The 18927-nt window shown below is 34.7% G+C and overlaps 3 protein-coding genes across 4 annotated transcripts; 2 read left to right on the top strand and 1 right to left on the bottom strand.

The window, feature by feature from the left end:
- Positions 1 to 3261: 3261 nt before the first annotated feature.
- Positions 3262 to 9093, top strand: LOC18096085 (probable nucleoredoxin 2). Of its 2 annotated transcripts, XM_024594042.2 has the most exons (4): positions 3262 to 3609; positions 6259 to 6756; positions 7683 to 7748; positions 8234 to 9093. In XM_024594042.2, the coding sequence occupies exons 1-4, from the start codon at positions 3454 to 3456 to the stop codon at positions 8861 to 8863; spliced, it is 1350 nt and encodes a 449-aa protein (XP_024449810.1). In that variant the 5' UTR covers positions 3262 to 3453; the 3' UTR covers positions 8864 to 9093. The 2 variants fall into 2 exon arrangements, with proteins under 2 accessions (XP_024449810.1, XP_006386162.1); XM_006386100.3 differs by lacking the exon at positions 7683 to 7748 and having other exon boundaries at positions 3264 to 3609.
- Positions 9094 to 10318: 1225 nt separating this feature from the next.
- On the bottom strand, positions 10319 to 10945 carry LOC7490623 (NEP1-interacting protein 2). The gene is made up of 4 exons (XM_024596139.1): positions 10790 to 10945; positions 10537 to 10704; positions 10429 to 10449; positions 10319 to 10339 (listed from the first exon to the last, which is right to left on the bottom strand). The coding sequence occupies exons 1-4, from the start codon at positions 10943 to 10945 to the stop codon at positions 10319 to 10321; spliced, it is 366 nt and encodes a 121-aa protein (XP_024451907.1).
- Positions 10946 to 14018: 3073 nt separating this feature from the next.
- On the top strand, positions 14019 to 17764 carry LOC18096084 (calcium-dependent protein kinase 29). The gene is made up of 8 exons (XM_006386099.3): positions 14019 to 14870; positions 15492 to 15635; positions 15883 to 16035; positions 16246 to 16361; positions 16591 to 16758; positions 16902 to 17029; positions 17146 to 17245; positions 17545 to 17764. The coding sequence occupies exons 1-8, from the start codon at positions 14129 to 14131 to the stop codon at positions 17620 to 17622; spliced, it is 1629 nt and encodes a 542-aa protein (XP_006386161.1). The 5' UTR covers positions 14019 to 14128; the 3' UTR covers positions 17623 to 17764.
- The last annotated feature ends 1163 nt before the right edge of the window (positions 17765 to 18927 follow it).

The raw sequence follows: 18927 nt of genomic DNA, 5'->3' as shown, positions 1-18927 counted from the left end.
ATCCTATCTCTAACAGTCATAAGAGATATGTGTTAACATTCATTGATGACTTTAGCCGAAAGCTGTGGGTCTTCTTCTTGGCTGAAAAGTCTGATGTTTTTAAAATGTTTCAGCATTTTAAAGTGAAAGTTGAAAAGGAAACTGGAACCAGTATCAAAGGTTTGCGAACTGATCGAGGGGGGGAGTTTACATCTACCGAGTTTATTGAGTTTTGCACAGTTAATGGGATACATCGCCAACTCACAGCAAGTTATACTCCTCAGCAAAATGGAGTGGCCGAAAGGAAAAATCAAACCATCATGAATATGGTTCGAAGTCTGCTCACCAGTAGAAGAGTTCCAAAAACTTTTTGGCCTGAGGCTGTCAACTGGGCAGCACACATACTCAACAGAAGTCCCACACTGGCGATTCAAAATAAAACACCAGAAGAATCATGGAGTGGCACTAAACCTTCTGTCACTCATTTCCGTGTGTTTGGATGCCTTTCTTATGCTCATGTTCCCTATAAAAAACGCACCAAACTGGACAACAAAAGTGTAAAATGTGTTTTGCTAGGAATCATTGAAGAGTCCAAAGCTTACCGCTTGTATGATCCACTATCTAAAAAGGTGATTGCCAGCCGTGATGTTGTTTTCAATGAAGAAGAAAGTTGGCTGTGGGATGATACTCATACTGAGGCAATACAAGCCTCCCTTGATTGGAATGATACAGACAGCAACAATAATATCCAAGATGAAACACTAGATAACAATTCAGGTGAAACTGCTCATGAAGAAGGCAATGGATTCTTCGATACTGCTGATAATCATGATGCCTTTCATGATGCTGCAGATAATCATGATGAAAGCCATCAAGGAAATTTGGAGCGTCCAGTAGCTGAAGAACAAACGACTGCTGACTCTGTTTCACAACGTGGTGGAAATCGTCCCCGTAAACCACCAATCTGGAGGCCTGATTATGACAGTAGAGATGCTTATTTTGATGACAATCAAGGTAACTTTGCTTTATTTGTTGATGAAAACCCTTTGTCCTATGAGAATGCAGCTCGAAGTGCCAAATGGAGAGATGCCATGGATTTTAAAATTGCAGCAATTCAGAAGAATAATACATGGGAAAATCACTGATCTTCCCCATGGTGCAAAAACAGTTGGGGTTAAATGGGTATACAAGACTAAGCTTAATGAACGTGGAAAAGTTGATAAATACAAAGCCCGCCTCGTTGCCAAAGGATACACACAACAATATGGGGTGGACTATATGGGGGTTTTGCACCTGTGGCTTGCATGGATACTATACGGTTAATTCTTGCACTACTAGCACAGAAGGGGTGGTCATTGTTTCAACTCGACGTTAAGTTTGCATTCCTTCATGGTGAGTTGAATGAGAAGGTATACATTGAACAACCTCCTGGTTATGTGATAAAAGGAGCCGAAAAGAAGGTGTGTAGTTTAAGGAGAGCTTTGTATGGTTTGAAGCAAGCTCCACGGGCATAGTACAGCAGGATTGAATCTTATTTCTTAAAGGAAGGGTTTGAGAAATGTCCTTATGAACATACTCTCTTCTTAAAGAAAACTGAATAAGGTACTTTCTTAATTGTGTGTCTTTATGTAGATGATCTCATATTTACCGGAAACAATGAGATGATGTTTAATTCGTTTAAACAATCCATGATGAAAGAATTTGATATGACTGATCTTGGTCGAATGAGATACTTTCTGGGTTTAGAGGTATTTCAACGAGCTGATGGAATTTTTATATGTCAAAGAAAGTATGCCCAGGAGGTGCTGCAACGGTTCAACATGGCTGATTGTAATGTTGTATTTAATCCCATCGTTCCAGGATTCAAGCTGGTCAAAGAATCCACCAGCACAACAGTTAATAATACTCTATACATGCAGATAATAGGAAGCTTGATGTATCTAACATCTACCAGACCAGATATTATATTCGTGGTTAATATGCTTAGCAGACACCTGACCCATCCTACAGAAATCCATCTGCAAGCAGTGAAAAAAGTGCTTAGGTATATCAAATGCACACTCGCGTATGGAATATTTTATTAGCACGAAGGCAATGAAGAGCTTCTCGGTTACACCGACAGTGACTATGCAGGAGACTTAGAGGATAGGAAAAGCACTTCAGGTTTTCTATTCTTGTTAAGCTCTGGAGCTATATCATGGTCCTCAAAGAAACAACCGGTAGTCACTCTCTCCACAACTGAAGCTGAGTTCATTGTTGCTGCATCCTATGCTTGTCAGGCCGTATTGTTACGAAGAATGTTAGAAAAACTTAATCAGAACTCCAAGGGAGCAACAATAATGTATTGTGATAACAGTTCTGCCATTAAACTCTCGAAAAATCATGTCATGCACAGTCGAAGCAAACATATTGATGTTCGCTTCCACTTTCTTCGTGATCTAACTCGAGATGGGGTTGTGACGTTGCTGCACTGTTATTCTCAAGAATAATTGGCCGATATTATGACTAAACCCTTAACACGAGCAGTCTTTGAGAAACTGCGCATGTTGATGGGTGTTCGTCTAAACCCGGGTATAAACTGAAGAAGAATCGTCAGTTTAAGGGAGGGAAATGTCACCTGAGAAGACTTAGTCTTCAGTTTTTTATGTTTTCTGTTAGCAATAATCCCTGAATATCAGGGCGTTGATCTGGTCTTTGGCCACAACCCATGTTATTTGCTTTTGCTTTTGTTGTTATTTTTGTTATTTGATACCTTCTGTATGGCTATATAAAGCCACCAATGATGCTTAATAAATTATCTATTCATAATTTCAGTAAACCAAGTTTATCAGGTCAGTCAGCTTGTTTAATTAAATTTTTGAAGAGCTAATAAATCCTTTTAGTTTAATGGTGTTTTAGTAATAAGTTCCGAAAATTAGACAGGAAAAACCTTAAATTTAATTAAAATAAAAAAGAACCCTCCCTCGTCAACGCCGTTCGATGAAATTCTTCGCAGAGTTGTGTGCCCCGTACGTAGAGCCCCTCGTATATTATCGGAAATTCCCTTTTAAAAAATGGAAAAATCAGAGCGAGGGACAGGTGTGCCTATGTTTGCTCGCCTCCCGTAACATCACTATTCAAAGTCTTTTAAGACAACACGGACCCTGCTTAAGCACATGGCAAAACTACAGTACATTTGTTCACACCGATTTGTTGCTTTAATTAGTAACCCTACACGTGGCAAATCATCTAAAGTGATATCTCCATTTGGGGTGATATCTAGGTAGGGTTTGTGGTCGTGGTTCCCTACTGAAGAGAGGTGAATGCTACGTGTGGGTGTGGTGATTTACTATTGGGGGTGCAATATTGTAATGATGTGGAAATGAAGAATGTGGTTCTTAGGAATATAAGCATAAGAGGAGAATAGTAGAGGTTGGTATTTTTTTCTCGAGAGAGGGAGACGGGGACCGTGTGCGTGTAAAGAGGAGAGAGGTCATGAAGCCGATGAGCTTGGAGGAGAATACAGGGAAACTTCAAGCTAGTGAAGATGAAGTAAACGGTGATCACTCCCAGAAAATCTCAAGCTCTAGATTTTCATCACTTTTGGCCACCAAAGATCGTGATTATCTTCTCTCTCAAGATGGGACTCAGGTTCTCACTAATTCTCTGATCTCTCGACATCTCTTTCTGTACATCTATATATGGTTCAAATCCATGAAGATTTATGCAACAAACCTGGGATGCATACTTCATACCTTCAAGTCTCATGGTTTTCCAAGCAAGTATTTCTGTCAACTTTTTTTTATTTCTTTTCATGGTTCAGAAAAAAGATTATTTATTGTTTTCTCTGTTTTTAGGTTATAAATAATTTTGAATATTTTTCTTTTGTTATCACTGATGATCGTAGGTCATACTTTTGAATATTATACTTAAGCGCATGAATACAATAGCTATAGCTAGGGTTACAAATATCAATATTAACCTTGCAAAATGGTGATGCCATCTGAGTTTTTTTCTTTACTATACTTATCTGATCTCCTTGAATCTTTTGTTCTTAATCTCACGTTTATTCATTTTTTTTTTCCTTCTCATTAATTTATATGTCATGGCTGGTTTGGTTACTTATTTGTCGCTAATTCAAGTTGTTTTTATAAAAATATATTAAAATAATATTTTTTTTCAATTTTGTTATCTTTAACATTAGCATAGACTATTAAAAATATCTCAAAAATATTAATTTGATATGTATTTATACAAATATTAGTTTAAAAAATATTTTTAAAAAATAGATTAAACAAAAAAATAAAACACCATAAGTTGGTGACCGCACACATGTACGTAGTATATATGTCGCAATAGGTATGAGCAGTGGCGGAGGCAGGGGGCTGGCAGGGGCCCCGACCCCTGCAAGAAAAATTTTCTCCAGCCCCTTCCTTGAAACAAAATCTCAGAAAGAAAATCCCCCCTGTAATGTTATTTAATTTGGCCCCCCTTGATTTTTTTTTCTTGCTCCGCCCTTGGGTATGAGGAATCAAAGCATCACTCTATTTTTCACTGTTTATGGATAGTGAAGCTCAGGTATATAAATTATTAGCACTAGTGGATTAAAAATTTGTTCGATGCTTGTTAATATATATTATTATTTTTTTGCGTTGTGATTTTTTTTTCCAGTGAAATCGAGAATAAAAATATAATAAAGAGAGAAAACCAGATCAGTGTGGGCAGAGCTTTAGCTACATAAATTGTAGCTTAGACATCAGTCTAATTACAAGAAATACAAGGAAACATAAGACCCTTCTATTAAAGCAATCAATATAAAATCACACGAAATTAGAACTTAAACAGATCAAGTTGAAATGCATTCGTGATTTCTGCACATATCATCACGGGTATACCAAAAAGAAGAATTCAGATTCCTAATCCAGCCTACAACAAAGTAAAATAAAAGCCATAGGATAAAAACTATCTATGGTAAAAGATAAAAACTTACATGTTGGTCTTCCGATATTCTATTTTCTCATTCAAATAGGTTATTAATTTGATGTGTGAAGCATTAACATTTATAATTAGGAGCAATTGAATATTGAGTTTGTCCTGTAAATAAGAAAATGTAGAGCTGCCATTTATATCATGCTTTTGATTCTATCTTTTAAACTTATTATCTTTATTCTCACTATTTTCTTGAATATTCCAATCATAGTTATCTTGGTAACTTGTCAAGTAGGAGCAAAACCGATATCGGGTGGGGTATTGAAATAATTAAATTTCGGTGACCTAGATTAATTTATGATTTAGTTAATCTCCACTATATTCGAGTAAGACCCAGCTGCATTAACTTTAATGAATATTTTTCATTTTCATAACAACATTGATTTATTTTTTCTATTTTAATTTTTGTTTAAACCATATTATTTTATTTAAAAAAATAAGTGAAACAATAATATTTTAAAATTAATCTGTATTGACTTAGCCGATTAACAAAATTCGAACTTCAAACAATAATAATTCCAATTGCTAGATTATCGATGGCTTCTTGGCTAAGGAGGAGATGATTAGAATTACATTAAACATTGAACCTTAAAATTCATTGGATTGATTAACCATATAAGTAATATCCTAAATGTAATTAAAATTATCGATTCCTTATTATTAGCATCTTGTCGGCAATCCAACAGCGCCTTAACGACGTTGCAGTAGATAATATTCTTCTTGTTGTTGCTGTCGCTTCTGTGGGATGGGGGAAGTGGGTGTCCTTTTCTGGGGCAGGGCATTGTTGTTCACAAGCCAAATATGCTGTCTTAATCGACAGGGGCTTCCACACAAACACAATGGTTGACCGTTAACAACCCAGCTGATAGGACACGTGTCATAACTTAATGATCACTTCTTCCTTACATCAAATTATAGGCACAGCACGTGTCCCTTTTCTCAACTACTGTACACACAAAATTTGGGAACACATTGTTTTCATTTCTTTTTATGGCTTCTAGCTTGGCTGGGCTGAACTTTTTGGAGAATGGATTCTTTGTTATCATTGCCTATTGGATAAGTTTCCTTGTTGGTGCTCTTTGTTTCTTGCTTCATTCTTATCCAATTCTTGTTTTTGACACATTTTATTTTCTTTCCCATAATTATAGGTGAATAATCTCCAATTATTTTCATGTTTTTGATATTTCTCTTGGAATAAATAAAATGGGATTTATTTCATCGTTTTCTTCGTCGAATTGTAGATATGTTACATTAAATTGCTATGCAAGTGTTTTTTGACGGTCATTGTCTCGTGTATCCGGCTACTTTTAGGTGAAAGTTTCTGATCTTGAAGGCAAAGTTCTGGGCCTCTACTTCTCTGCAAACTGGTACGTCCCATGTCGAAGCTTCACTACCCAAGTCTTAGTTGGTGCATATGAGCATTTGAAGAGCAAAGGGTCTAATTTTGAAATTGTCTTTATTTCATCCGACGAGGACTTGGATGCCTTCAACAATTATCGTGCCAACATGCCATGGCTTTCCATTCCATTTTCGGATTTGGAGACCAAAAGAGCCTTAAATAGTAAATTTGAAATCGAAGCAATTCCTTTTCTAGTCATCTTGCAACCTGAGGATAACAAATATGAGGCAACAATACATGATGGCGTCGAGCTTCTTAACCGTTTTGGGGTCCAAGCTTTCCCATTTACCAAAGAGAGGTTGGAGGAATTGGAAATGGAAGAGAAGGAGAAGCGTGAGAGCCAGACCCTAATTAATTTACTGACGAACCACGATAGAGACTATCTTTTGGGTCACCCCGCAGCTAAACAGGTAAGTCCCTACCTTGCCTCGATACCTGAAATTGAAATTGATCTTTCGATTTTAATTTGCTGGCAAAACTTGTAAGAATCCTGGACGTGTTGCTCTATAAATTTACCAAAAAGTTTTTCAATGTGTACAAAATATTGCCATCAATCTCATTCTAAGGTGATTTGATTGGACCACGCAATTTTAGAAATTATTGGCCGGCTGCCAAATTTTTGGCAGGCCATCAAATTGCGGCGGGTCCAAGGAGTCAGCACTTAGCTATGACACGGCTGGCCCTGATACATACAGGAACATGTCTTAAAAACCTCATCTAATTCAAAGAAAGCATAGGTGACGTACATCATGACACGTACTGTTTTTTCCCCCTAGATTCCACAGCTGATAAACTTCCTTTTTACATCATTACCGTTAGTTTTGAAACTATTTTTTATTTAAAAATATATTAAAATAATTTATTTTTAAATTTTAAAAAATTATTTTTTACATCACCATATCAAAATAATCTGAAAACATTAAAAAAATATTAATTTAAAATAAATAAATAAAAAATTTTTAATTTTTTAAAAAAACACTTTTAAAATACAAAAATAAACAATACCTTAATCACAAGACCGGTATTATTAAATTCGTTATGGCCACTAAGTTAATCCAATAAATTTATTGATTGCGGTTGTGTTTCATACTAACGAAATGAGAGTTTAGTTGGTCATATTCACTTTACTTAACAAATCAAAATTTTAATAATTTATTTTTTATTTTTATTTTTAAAACCATAATTAATTTTTAAAAAATTTTAAAATTAAATTAATTTAAATTTACTTTTATCAACTTATATTTATCTATCCAATCTATAATCTATAACACGAGTTTTAGGCCAATAACTCTTTGGACATCATCCCGATTTTTTTTCTTCTACAATGTGGATACAGTATGATGATGGGGTGACTTCATCAGTTAAAAGGAATGCCTTTCGGCATTGGGCTGGATGCTTGGAGGTATGGAGTTGGTTTACAGTCATTCCATCCAAATTAAATTCTAACTAATACCAATTAAAAAATTTGTTAAATAAACTTTAATCTTTTATGCAATTCATAGATTAGATTAATAAATAAAAGTCTAGTAGTCATTGGTTTAGTAAATTAATTAGTGAGGTAGAACACCAAGTCTTTTCTCATAATTTTTCTGCTCCATCCCAGTACTCTAACATGTCATAAGATTATAAGGCCCGTTTCTCTAGTTGTGGGTGGGTCTCCTTGCCCTACAATTTTGTGGATGCCATGTATTATTTGGAGTTTCTTTTGGCACTGACCTGTTCGAATTCGTATTGAATATGTTTGTACAACAAACTGTGAATATTGGGATCCACTTAAACAATGTTAAGTATTATTTTAATATTGATCCAAAATCTTGACAGACTAGTCTCATGGGAGAAACATCTGTGCGTGAAAATCTCTGTGCCTAACATGTTTGTCACTCGCAGGTGCCTGTTGCCTCGTTGGTAGGCAAAACACTCGGACTATATTTTTCAGCTCAATGGTGTCTTCCAGGAGTGAAGTTCACTCCCAAGCTAATATCCATCTACCAAAAGATTAAGCAAATGGTGGTACATAAAGGCAATGAAGATGACTTTGAGATTGTGTTTGTGTCAAGTGATCGCGATCAAGCCGCGTTCGACTCCTACTTCAATAGCATGCCATGGCTAACATTGCCTTTCGGAGATCCTGCCAACAAAATCCTTGCTAAGCACTTTGATGTGAAAGGTATTCCTTGCTTGGTAATTTTGGGCCCAGATGGTAAAACTGTTACTAAACATGGTAGAAACCTAATCAACTTGTACAAAGAAAATGCGTACCCTTTCACTGAGGCCCAAGTGGATTTACTAGAGAAACAAATAGATGAGGAGGCTAAAAGCCTGCCAAAATCGAAGTACCATGCAGGGCATCGACATGAACTCGGTTTGGTTTCAGAAGGAACTGGAGGAGGACCGTTTATATGCTGTGATTGTGATGAACAAGGTTCAGGATGGGCTTACCTGTGCCTTGAATGCGGATATGAGGTGCACACCAAGTGTGTCAGAGCTGTGGACCGTGGCTCCATGGTTGACAGCTGATCAAATCAGTGTGCTGATATTTCTCAGAATTATGTTTGCGTGTTCACTTGTGCATGCTGTCGAGTTGAATTCTAAGATTTCGTATGTCAGTCTCTTACAACTATGTATATATATACATAGATAGGTTCTCTCATTAGGACAGCCTTTTATATTTGTTACATGGGATTTAATGTGTGGATTTTATTTTAGCTGAAGCTATATATGAAATCTATTCCAATGTTGTTACCCCATCGTATTGATGTCAAGATATATATATATATATCCCTTTCCTGTCTAGTGAAATTGAACGCTTGAAACTTCCTTTGCTTCTATAATAAAATAATTCGTAGAGCAACACCCGGATTAGCATGCTAGAAATTAATGTATGATCTTTTCATTTAATTATAACTTTCCTTTTCATTTTAATTATTAAAAAATATTTTCCTTAGATGTGTTCGGAAATATTTTTATATTGCATATCATAATAATTAAATTTCAATAATACATCTTTAGATCGCATTAATGAGTCATATATATAATACATCTTGTTACGAGTAAATTTAATTAACAATTAATTTACAAATTCAAAATCATAGTATTATATTTCATGCCATACATGATATAACATATAAAAGTGTTCTTTCAATACGGCTGAACTTCTCCGTACGTACCTGCTATGGAAGGTGTGTTTCTAGACTTGATTTGAAAGTTGGTCTCAATGTTCTGATTTCCTTTTCCTTCATAGAAGGAATGGCTTATGCTCATCTCCTTGATGATTCGGGGCGTCTTTTGTACTACCAGGCCCTTCCAGGGCTATTTGATGTTTTCTTTTCACATATTGCCTACACGTTGGGACACTTCTTAATTAATTTACCTGGGGAGTGACCGAATGTGTTTAGTTATCACTGCTTGTAGAGGTCACGGATGACCATCAGGGACCGTGCCCGTGTTTGTCATTTGTACATCCGGCTTTCAAGTAACAGAATTGTCAGCTGCTGATGTTCCACTTCCCTCCTCTCCGGATCGGGAGATGAATTTTGTAGATGTTGGAAGGGAACCGGTGTTTTTTTATTCAAAATGCCTTCTCTCTCTTAGTATACATAAACTCTCTTCTTTAAGCGCACGGGCATGCTAATTTCTGCTCGTTTCTAGACCCAATTAAATGCGGAAAAGTAGGATAGAATGTTACTTATAAATACTCTTTACGCTCATTCCTGAATCTACTACGGCCGGTTTCCAAGCACGTACTCAAAAGATGCTGTCTTTTCCAAATCCTGGATTAGAGCTATCTACATGCAGCCTATTTTTTTTCTCGTTTGCTTGATGCATCAAAGCCTGTTACATTAGTATGCGAATCTAAACTTGGTAGATGATCTCTTGACAAATAAATTTGGAGCATGTATAAACAATCCCACATTGATTTGAGAGTGGGGACACATGGGGTAAACATTTTTTTTTCAAGTACAATCCACTTTTTCAAGCATAAAAGGCGTTTTCCTGCACAATAGGCAAGAACTGTGTCCGATAAACCACTGACTAATACAACTTGGATGGAATATGTGACGGCACGGTGGCAAGCTACCAACCATTTCCCCCTTTTGGAAGTCCTGTCAATCATTTTACACAGGACGAGTGTTAATTAACACAATTATTAATCAAACTGGGGAGATTTTTTAAGCTGAAAAGCCAAAAACCTGAAGGCAGATTGAGCAGGTAGGTCCATTCCATAAGGTGTCCACTATGTTTTTGCCTGTAAATCTCTTATTTGGAATTTTCAGCATTGATTTTCCGTTTCTGCAAACTGTGCTGTGTGAACTAAGCCTTTCTATTCTTTCATTCAGGATGATTGAATCTGTTTCAACCTAAAGTTAAAAGACAAGGTCAGGGCATTAATTCAACACTTGAATCCATGAAGTGATTCGTGGAGCGAGGAGCAAGATCACTTACGAAATGAATGAAGAACACAATTGCCCAATCATCAGAATCCCAAAGAACAAATGATTTTCTAAGAACTTCAATGGAAAGAATGCACCCCGTGATGGCTCCATAAAGCATGCTACTCATGGAGTTTAGGCCAACCATTGCTCCACAATAGGCTCCCATGTCGTGCCAACTATAAATTCAGAAAAACCACTTTGTAAGGTACTTCTTTTTTACTGTGAAATAAAAAAGAAAACTAGCATGGGAAATGATAAATTTATTGCGAAAAGTTAAAAAATAAAGGAAAAAATGCCATGGCCCCTGCCTTTCCTCTTCTTTACAATGATTTCAATGCATTCAAAACTTGTTGGTAGGCTTTTTGGCTGTGATTTTTTAACGCAAACTTTGAAATATTCTCTTATAAGTAGTTATTCACCCCTAATGGAATGGGAAGAAATGGAGTGCTGGTTCTCGTTCTTTAATTAATTAAAAGATTTTGGTGTCGTTGATTTTGAGCTGACCAGGGGATATGTTTTTCATGGCAAGCCAGAGATAATCTATAAATTACCCTTAAACACTCTTCATCAGATAGTACTACACCTCGGTTGACACTATCCATTTACTAGAACGTATAAAAACCAGTATTTGAAAAAGAAAGAAAGAAAGAACTTGACAGAATAAAACCAAGAAAGTTTGGCACTAATTAACCTAGTGCAAATTCGAATGTCAAGATTGCACAGAATAGCTTGCAGGCAATTGCAGAAACCCAAAATGCAGAAGCAGCAGCAGCACAAGATGCATGATGGGCACTTGCATGGGATCTTCATCTGTTGATGTGATGTATCATGTCAAAGTAACAAGTCCGAATCCAAATAGCTTTTCTGACGGAAAACAAATCTATCAGATTTGAAAGGGAGAAATAGCCTGCAAAGATAGAACACAAACATGCAATTTGATGAATAATTAACGTAAAAGAAGTGGCCTATAATACTTAGCCGCCGCCATGTAAAAGCACACAAAATCCATGTTGAAGAGTATGGTTTGAACATTGACGTAAGTTTTTCTACAGAGCTCTCTAGTCAAGGTCATTCCATTGACGAATTCCCCTACTTCAGGGTCAAAGTCTCCTTTCACCAATCATGTACAAACTTGTGTGGTTTCTTTTTTCTTTTTCAAAGTAGATAAAAGATTCTCCAACTTGTGTGGTTTAATTTTAACACAGCTAGATTTTGCCAAGTCAAAAGTAAATATTTTTGCATGTTCTATACTCATTTGGAAGACTAATTTAGGATCTCAATCTCCTAGTACCATGTTTAGCAGTTTGGACAATTTGACATGTTTTTGCATTAAATCTAAGATATTGGCTTGATCCAATTTATCATTAAATAAATGGTCTTCGGAATCTTCTTTCAGGGATGTGCGGGGGGACTTGGCTATACATCTTATCACCTTGTGGATTGCATGGTCGGATTGAATTGTTGAGGAAGGCGTCTTCCACTCATGAGGCAGGAAATTGAGTCAAGCTATGGAGGAGACCACCGTAAACGCGTTAATTATCACAACATTAATTAATAAGCAATTGAGATAATCAGTTGTGTTTATTTTCAGAAAATTGTGTTTTTGTTTATTTTAAAATGATTTTTTCCTGAAAATTAAAAAAATATGTTTACTAGGTAAAAGTTTTTAAAATTTGAAAACACCAAAATAAATGACTACAAAATATTAGGCGGTCAAATATGTTTATTTTTTTTAAAAAAATTGTTTTGTTTTCATATATAGTTTTCTCATTAATTTTAAAATAAATTTTTGATGAATAATTAAGGAAATATATTTACTAAATATACAATTTTTCAACATCGAAAATGAGGACCTTTTTTTAATTAAATTGAAAATATTAAAAGAAATGATCATAATTTTTTTTTATTACGGAACAAATAAGGTATTATTTTATAATGTATAGTTTATCTAAAAAGAACTTACATGTTTTTCAATTTTTTTAATTAAAAAATGCATGTTTTCAAGAAATATTTTTTTTAATTTATAGTCAGTCATAAATATGTTTTGTATATATAGTTTTATGGTTTTTTTAAAAGAATTTTTCTAAAAAACCTAAAATCTCTCTTTAAATAAACACAACGTTAATGATCACAAAACAAACTGAAGAAATTATATGAATAAAATACGTATTAATGCCATGACTTACCAAAGAAAAGAAGCATGCAATTGCAGTACTATCATCAGAATTCCAGGTAGCCCACTTAATTTTAATGGTATATCCACACATCCACCTTAGTGCTTAATTTATAAGTACTTGCTCTATATTTTTACCCAAAATTAATTGATGAAAGAGTAATATTATACGATCACATAGATCCAATAAAATCTTCATATAAATATAAGTAGTACTTATATATCTTTTTTAATGGAAGACCAATCGTTTGTAATATATTGTAGATATATAGACCTCACCGGTTATGATAATTTGAGAGTTTAGTCTATGATTGCTTTTTTTTTTTCTCTCTTTTAATGAAAAGGTTAATGGATTTTAAAATATAAAATAGAGATAATGTATGCTTTCCCATTTTAAGAGATCGCTCTCAAACTTTCATGGAGAGACCAAGTGAAATTTGTGAAGTCTCTTCTTGTTAAAATACAAGTGGGCTAGATACAAAATGGATGCATACGCCACCGACTATACATCTTTTGAAAAAGAAGATTCGACGAGTGAAAACCGAGACTTTGCTCTGTAACTATTTAATTTATATATATCTTCCAGGAAAACCTAGCATTTTTATAAGAATCTAGTGCTCTTGAACATGCTAAGAATTAAGGCATTCTTTGGTTATCCCCAAATTAAGAAATTATAGCTGGACCAAACACAAAATTGTTAAAGCCTTTGTTCCTCGTACCTGTCTCTCTCTCCCTCTCTCTCTCTTAAATAAGGTGGGTTTGAGTGAAATTTCCTTAGTTCACACGTCAAAGAAATTAATAGCTTTCAAGTTTTGAACCACGAAGAAGTCCCCTCCGCCTTTTTTTTCTTCACACAACAAGGCAAAGCAAATGCATATTCGAGCGTTTTTCTTTTCTTTATTTCCACTGTAACAAAAAAAAGAAGAAGCGTATTCGAGCCAAAAGATGAAGAAAAGAAAGAATGATACCCAAGACTATCCCGAGGGCAAAAGCAAAGAACCAAAAAAAAAAAAGTAAGCGACAGAGTTTCCTTGACAAAAACTACAAAAAGTTGCCAATCTCTTGTTATTGTAATAAATCCAAACCCCATAACAGCAGATTTACTACTTAAACCATTCTCAAAAACACCATTAGACAATTTTGCTCTCTTGTCTTCCGTTACTGCCTACCAAGCCAATGGGACTTTGTTTCTCTAGACTCAGTTTCTCTAAGTTTTGTTCTCATGATATCCATATTTCCTCTACCTCGGATGAAGACAGCGACCAACCAAAACCACCTAAAAGACCAGCCCAAGAACATTATAATCCATCACCACCACAACCACCACCAGTAGCCACAAAACCAGCTCCTTCTTCAAAAACATCTGGCAAATCTCAAACTACTCTTACTCCATCTTCAACATCAAATATTGGCTCTATTCTTGGCAAACCATACGTTGACATAACCAAGATTTACGATCTTGATAAAGAATTAGGTAGAGGTCAGTTCGGTATAACTTATCTTTGTACAGAGAAGGCAACACAAAGAAAGTATGCGTGCAAGTCTATTTCAAGGGGGAAACTGGTGACTAAAAAGGATATTGAGGATGTTAAAATGGAGATTTTGATATTGGAGCACTTAACAGGGCAACCGAATATTGTTGAATTCAGGGGTGCTTATGAGGATAAACAGAATCTGTATTTGATCATGGAATTATGCTCTGGTGGGGAGCTTTTTGATCGGATTATCGCTAAAGGGAGTTACTCAGAGATGGAAGCTGCTACAATTATTAGGCAGATTGTGAATGTGGTTCATGTGTGTCATTTTATGGGGGTTATGCATAGAGATTTGAAGCCCGAGAATTTCTTGCTTGCAAGTAAAGACGATAAAGCTCCGATTAAAGCTACTGATTTTGGACTCTCTGTCTTCATTGAAGAGGGTTAGTAAAATTATTTTTTTACAAATTTGGTTCTCATTTTATTTTATTTTTATTTCCATTTTTTATGATTTCTTTTTCTTTTTCAAAGTAGATAAAGGATTCTCCAACTTGTGTGGTTTAATTTTAACACAACTGGATTTATCCAAGTTTTTTTTTGGTTGAAAGATCTTGCCAAGTCGAAACTAAATGTTTTTGCATGTTTTGTAACCATTTGGAAGACTAAATTTAGGACCTTGATCTCCTAGTACCATGTTTAGCAACTGGAAAAATTTGACAAGTTTTTGCATTAAATTTAAGATATTGGCTTGTTCCAATATATCATTTAATATTTTTATGTTTCAAAATGAAATGTGAAATTTGAGTCTAAATATTCAGATTGGTGTATTAATTATTTCTTATTGATGCGATAATGGATTAGTAGGACCAAGTCAATCAAGAAAGTGACTTCTCGGGTCAACCAAGTCTAATTGTTTTTCAATCGAAAGATAGGAAAAGGAAAGAGAATGTAGTACATCCTAAAGAGAGAGACACCACAATGAAAAGTATATAAGTACATTGTTATACTAAAATTAACGTCGTGATTTTCTCTTATCACTGAACATTGCATAACTAATTTTTCAGGAAAAGTATACAGTGACATTGTTGGAAGTGCATACTATATTGCTCCAGAGGTGTTGAAACGGAGTTATGGAAAAGAGATTGATGTATGGAGTGCTGGGATTATTTTGTACATTCTTCTGAGTGGAGTGCCTCCTTTCTGGGCTGGTATGTTCTTTTTGAGGAACCAGAAACACTTTAACATTGTTTTCATCCTTTTGTTTAAAGAATGTCATCCATTCTGATTGTTAACATTGTTTTCATCCTTTTGTTTAAAGAATGTCATCCATTCTGATTGTTTTCTTACAATGACTTGTGAATCATAAATTTTTAAACTAGGATTTTTCTGTCCTTAGATATTTTTGTAGTGTAATATTTTTTCAACTGACGTTCGAATGAACTTAATTTATGAAAGAGACCGAGAAAGGCATATTTGATGCGGTATTAGAAGGCAATCTTGACTTACAGAGCCCGCCATGGCCTAACATTTCATCCTCTGCAAAGGACCTTATAAGGAAAATGTTAACGAGGGACCCTAAGAGAAGGATTACCGCTGCCCAAGCACTTGGTAAGTACATAATCATCCATGAGAATTTAATTGATTAGTCCTTCCTCTCATTTAACGGGTGTCCATGACTTGGATCTCCAATATCCTTTTTCGATTGATTAATCTTACAACTAATTGTGTTTGCTAGGGAAATTTTCTTCATTATCAAATTATAGATGTCATAAAATTATGTGGCTTACTGATACTACTCATACCATATACTTGATCCAGAACATCCATGGATGAAGGTGGATGGTGACGCATCTGACAAACCTATAGATAGTGCTGTCCTGATTCGGATGAAGCAGTTTAGAGCAATGAACAAGTTAAAGAAACTTGCGTTAAAGGTATGCTTTAAAGCTCCATTTTTTGGATGATCGCAGCCACATAATTTTCCTCAAATTAATTATCAAATGACTCTTTTTCAATGTTATACCATGTGATGTGAAGGAATAAATATAGCTGTTAGAATGATGTAGACTTTGAGTCATCAATAAGAACAATTCTTTTGTTTGTCTTTTATTGCTTTCATCCTCTGATCGTTGCTTTCCTGATCTTAAATTTACTTTCTTAAAGGTAATAGCGGAGAACCTTTCAGAGGAAGAAATCAAGGGCTTAAAGCAGATGTTCAACAACATGGACACTGATGAAAGTGGTACTATCACATACGACGAACTCAAATCTGGACTGTCAAGGCTAGGATCTAAGCTTTCTGGAGTAGAGATAAAGCAGTTGATGGATGCTGTGAGAACTAATACTATATATCATTGCTTTTATCATTGCTTTTATCATTGCATTAGGTTGTTAGTTGCTAACAAGCATTGCAGCAAGATTCATACTTGAGTCTGCAAGAATAAGCGTTGACGAGACCAATTTTGTCTTAATAGGCTGATGTTGATAAGAGTGGGACTATCGATTATCTCGAATTTATTACAGCTACCATGCATCGACATAGACTTGAGATGGAAGAGAACTTGTACAAGGCCTTCCAATACTTTGACAAGGATGGCAGTGGGTTAGTTTGCTCCTACATTTCTCCTTTGGTTAATTTTTAGTTTTCTCATGAGATAAATCCGATTCATAAATCTTCCTGTGAAGGTCAAACTTTATTAAACTTGTTTAATTTCATAGGTTTATCTCAAGAGATGAACTAAGGCAAGCCATGGCTCAATATGGGATGGGTGATGATGCTACAATAAATGAAGTCATAGAAGATGTTGATACTGATAAAGTAATTTTCTCGTTTCCTTTTCAACCTCTTTATTATCACGTGGTGGTGCTTTTGAAAGTCATTAAACCTGGGACCCAACCCAAGAAATAAATCTCGGATTGAATAGATTAACTTAAAAGGATATTGTTTTAAGTTTTTTATTTTAAAAAAATATAAAAAAAATCATTTTGATTTTTTAAAAATTCTAATTAGGTTTTAATTGGGTAATGAATTGACCTATCATTATGCTAAATTGAGCTGAGTTTAATATTATTATGCTTTTATATAACTGATTTGGTAAGGGGAAACCTATTGTGCAGGATGGAAAGATCAACTATGAGGAGTTTGCGAGCATGATGAGAAAAGGAACCCAAGATTACGAAATAAATTTAATATAGAAATATTATTGTATATAAAGTGCTTAAAAATAAGCCCTTGTGATATCTGCAAATCCTTTGCCTGAAGTTTTTTTTTTTTTTAATGTTAACAAGAACAATAATAAATAAATAAATAACCTCATGCCGCAGCTATTGTAAATGATCAATTGATCAAGGGATAATCAAGATTCAACAGGAAATTGTAAACATATTTGTTAAAGGGAAAAAAAACAGAGAGACAGAGAAACTGCAAGCACGTACCTGTCTCTCATACCCGAGTTTGATTCAATGAAATTATTTTAGACCTGAAAATTTTTAGATTAAGACTTTCATAACTCGTAGTCACGACATTATATTGACTTCATTGCAGAATTATTAATGAAAAAAATTTGAAAATTTAAATTTTTAATGTTCATTTTTTGTGTTATAACCTGCTTTTTAAATTGACTTCGTTGCAGAATTACACTAACCTTTTATTGTTTGTTTTTGTAATATAACATGCTTTTCAAATTATTTTTCATCTAAAATAATATCAAAATAGTACATTTTTAAATATTTTTTTGAAGATTTTGATATGCTGGAGTTAAAAATTAAAAAAAAAACAATAAAAAAATCATTATGGTATATTTTCAATTAAAAAATACTTTTAAAAAGAAACTTATAATACCAAACACACAAGCAAATTACGGTGGTGGGTCTGAGCAAAATTTTCTTCTTTCACGTACAAGTAAATAAAATAAAAAAAATAGACACGGCCTGATAAGCATGCCAGTTGTTATACTCATGGATTTTTTGGCATTATGGTCTAATTGTGCTTTTGGAAACTTTCAATTTTTTTTTAGCTTTAAATTAATAAGTTTTAAGTGTTTTTTATTGTTTTAATGTGCTAATGTTAAAAAAATTATTTTAATACTGATGCAGACAAAAAAAAATATAGACAATAATAAACAAAGAAAAAACACAGGAATATTATTGCATGGGCTCTTGGATTAGAGGTTTTGCTATTAATACGGGGATTTGTACTTCAGTTCGTGCTGAGTCATGGGTGGTGATTACAGGACTAGAGTAGGCTTGGTTTTTTGGCTTTCGCAAGATTATTTTGGAATCTGATTTTTTAGGTGTGGTGGGTCTGCTCTTGAAACAGTTCGTGAAAGCTGATGCTAACTTTGCCTTGGTTAACAGAGCTCGTGACGCTCTAAGTAGAGATAAGGTAGTCTAAGAGCAACATTCTTACAAGGAGGCGAATGTTGCTGTCGATTGGCTTGCTAATTTTGGGCTTTCCACGCATCCATTTTCTACGGAGGATTCAACTATTAATGGCCCTCC

Source organism: Populus trichocarpa, chromosome 2 (genome assembly GCF_000002775.5).
Source record: "Populus trichocarpa isolate Nisqually-1 chromosome 2, P.trichocarpa_v4.1, whole genome shotgun sequence".
In the NCBI taxonomy this organism is placed as follows: Eukaryota; Viridiplantae; Streptophyta; class Magnoliopsida; order Malpighiales; family Salicaceae; genus Populus; species Populus trichocarpa.
The sequence above is the reverse complement of the archived record's forward strand: the minus strand, read 5'-3'. Positions and strand labels throughout refer to the sequence as shown.

Coding starts and splice junctions, on each gene's coding strand:
- LOC18096084 (XM_006386099.3), top strand. CDS start 14,129: ATGGGACTTTGTTTCTCTAGACTCAGTTTCTCTAAGTTTTGTTCTCAT. Junction 14,871..15,491: donor CTCTGTCTTCATTGAAGAGG/GTTAGTAAAATT, acceptor CTAATTTTTCAG/GAAAAGTATACAGTGACATT. Junction 16,362..16,590: donor TAAAGAAACTTGCGTTAAAG/GTATGCTTTAAA, acceptor ACTTTCTTAAAG/GTAATAGCGGAGAACCTTTC.
- LOC7490623 (XM_024596139.1), bottom strand. CDS start 10,945: ATGGGAGCCTATTGTGGAGCAATGGTTGGCCTAAACTCCATGAGTAGC. Junction 10,705..10,789: donor TTGTGTTCTTCATTCATTTC/GTAAGTGATCTT, acceptor TTTTAACTTTAG/GTTGAAACAGATTCAATCAT. Junction 10,340..10,428: donor ACTTCCAAAAGGGGGAAATG/GTTGGTAGCTTG, acceptor CCTATTGTGCAG/GAAAACGCCTTTTATGCTTG.
- LOC18096085 (XM_024594042.2), top strand. CDS start 3,454: ATGAAGCCGATGAGCTTGGAGGAGAATACAGGGAAACTTCAAGCTAGT. Junction 6,757..7,682: donor GTCACCCCGCAGCTAAACAG/GTAAGTCCCTAC, acceptor ATGTGGATACAG/TATGATGATGGGGTGACTTC. Junction 7,749..8,233: donor ATTGGGCTGGATGCTTGGAG/GTATGGAGTTGG, acceptor TGTCACTCGCAG/GTGCCTGTTGCCTCGTTGGT.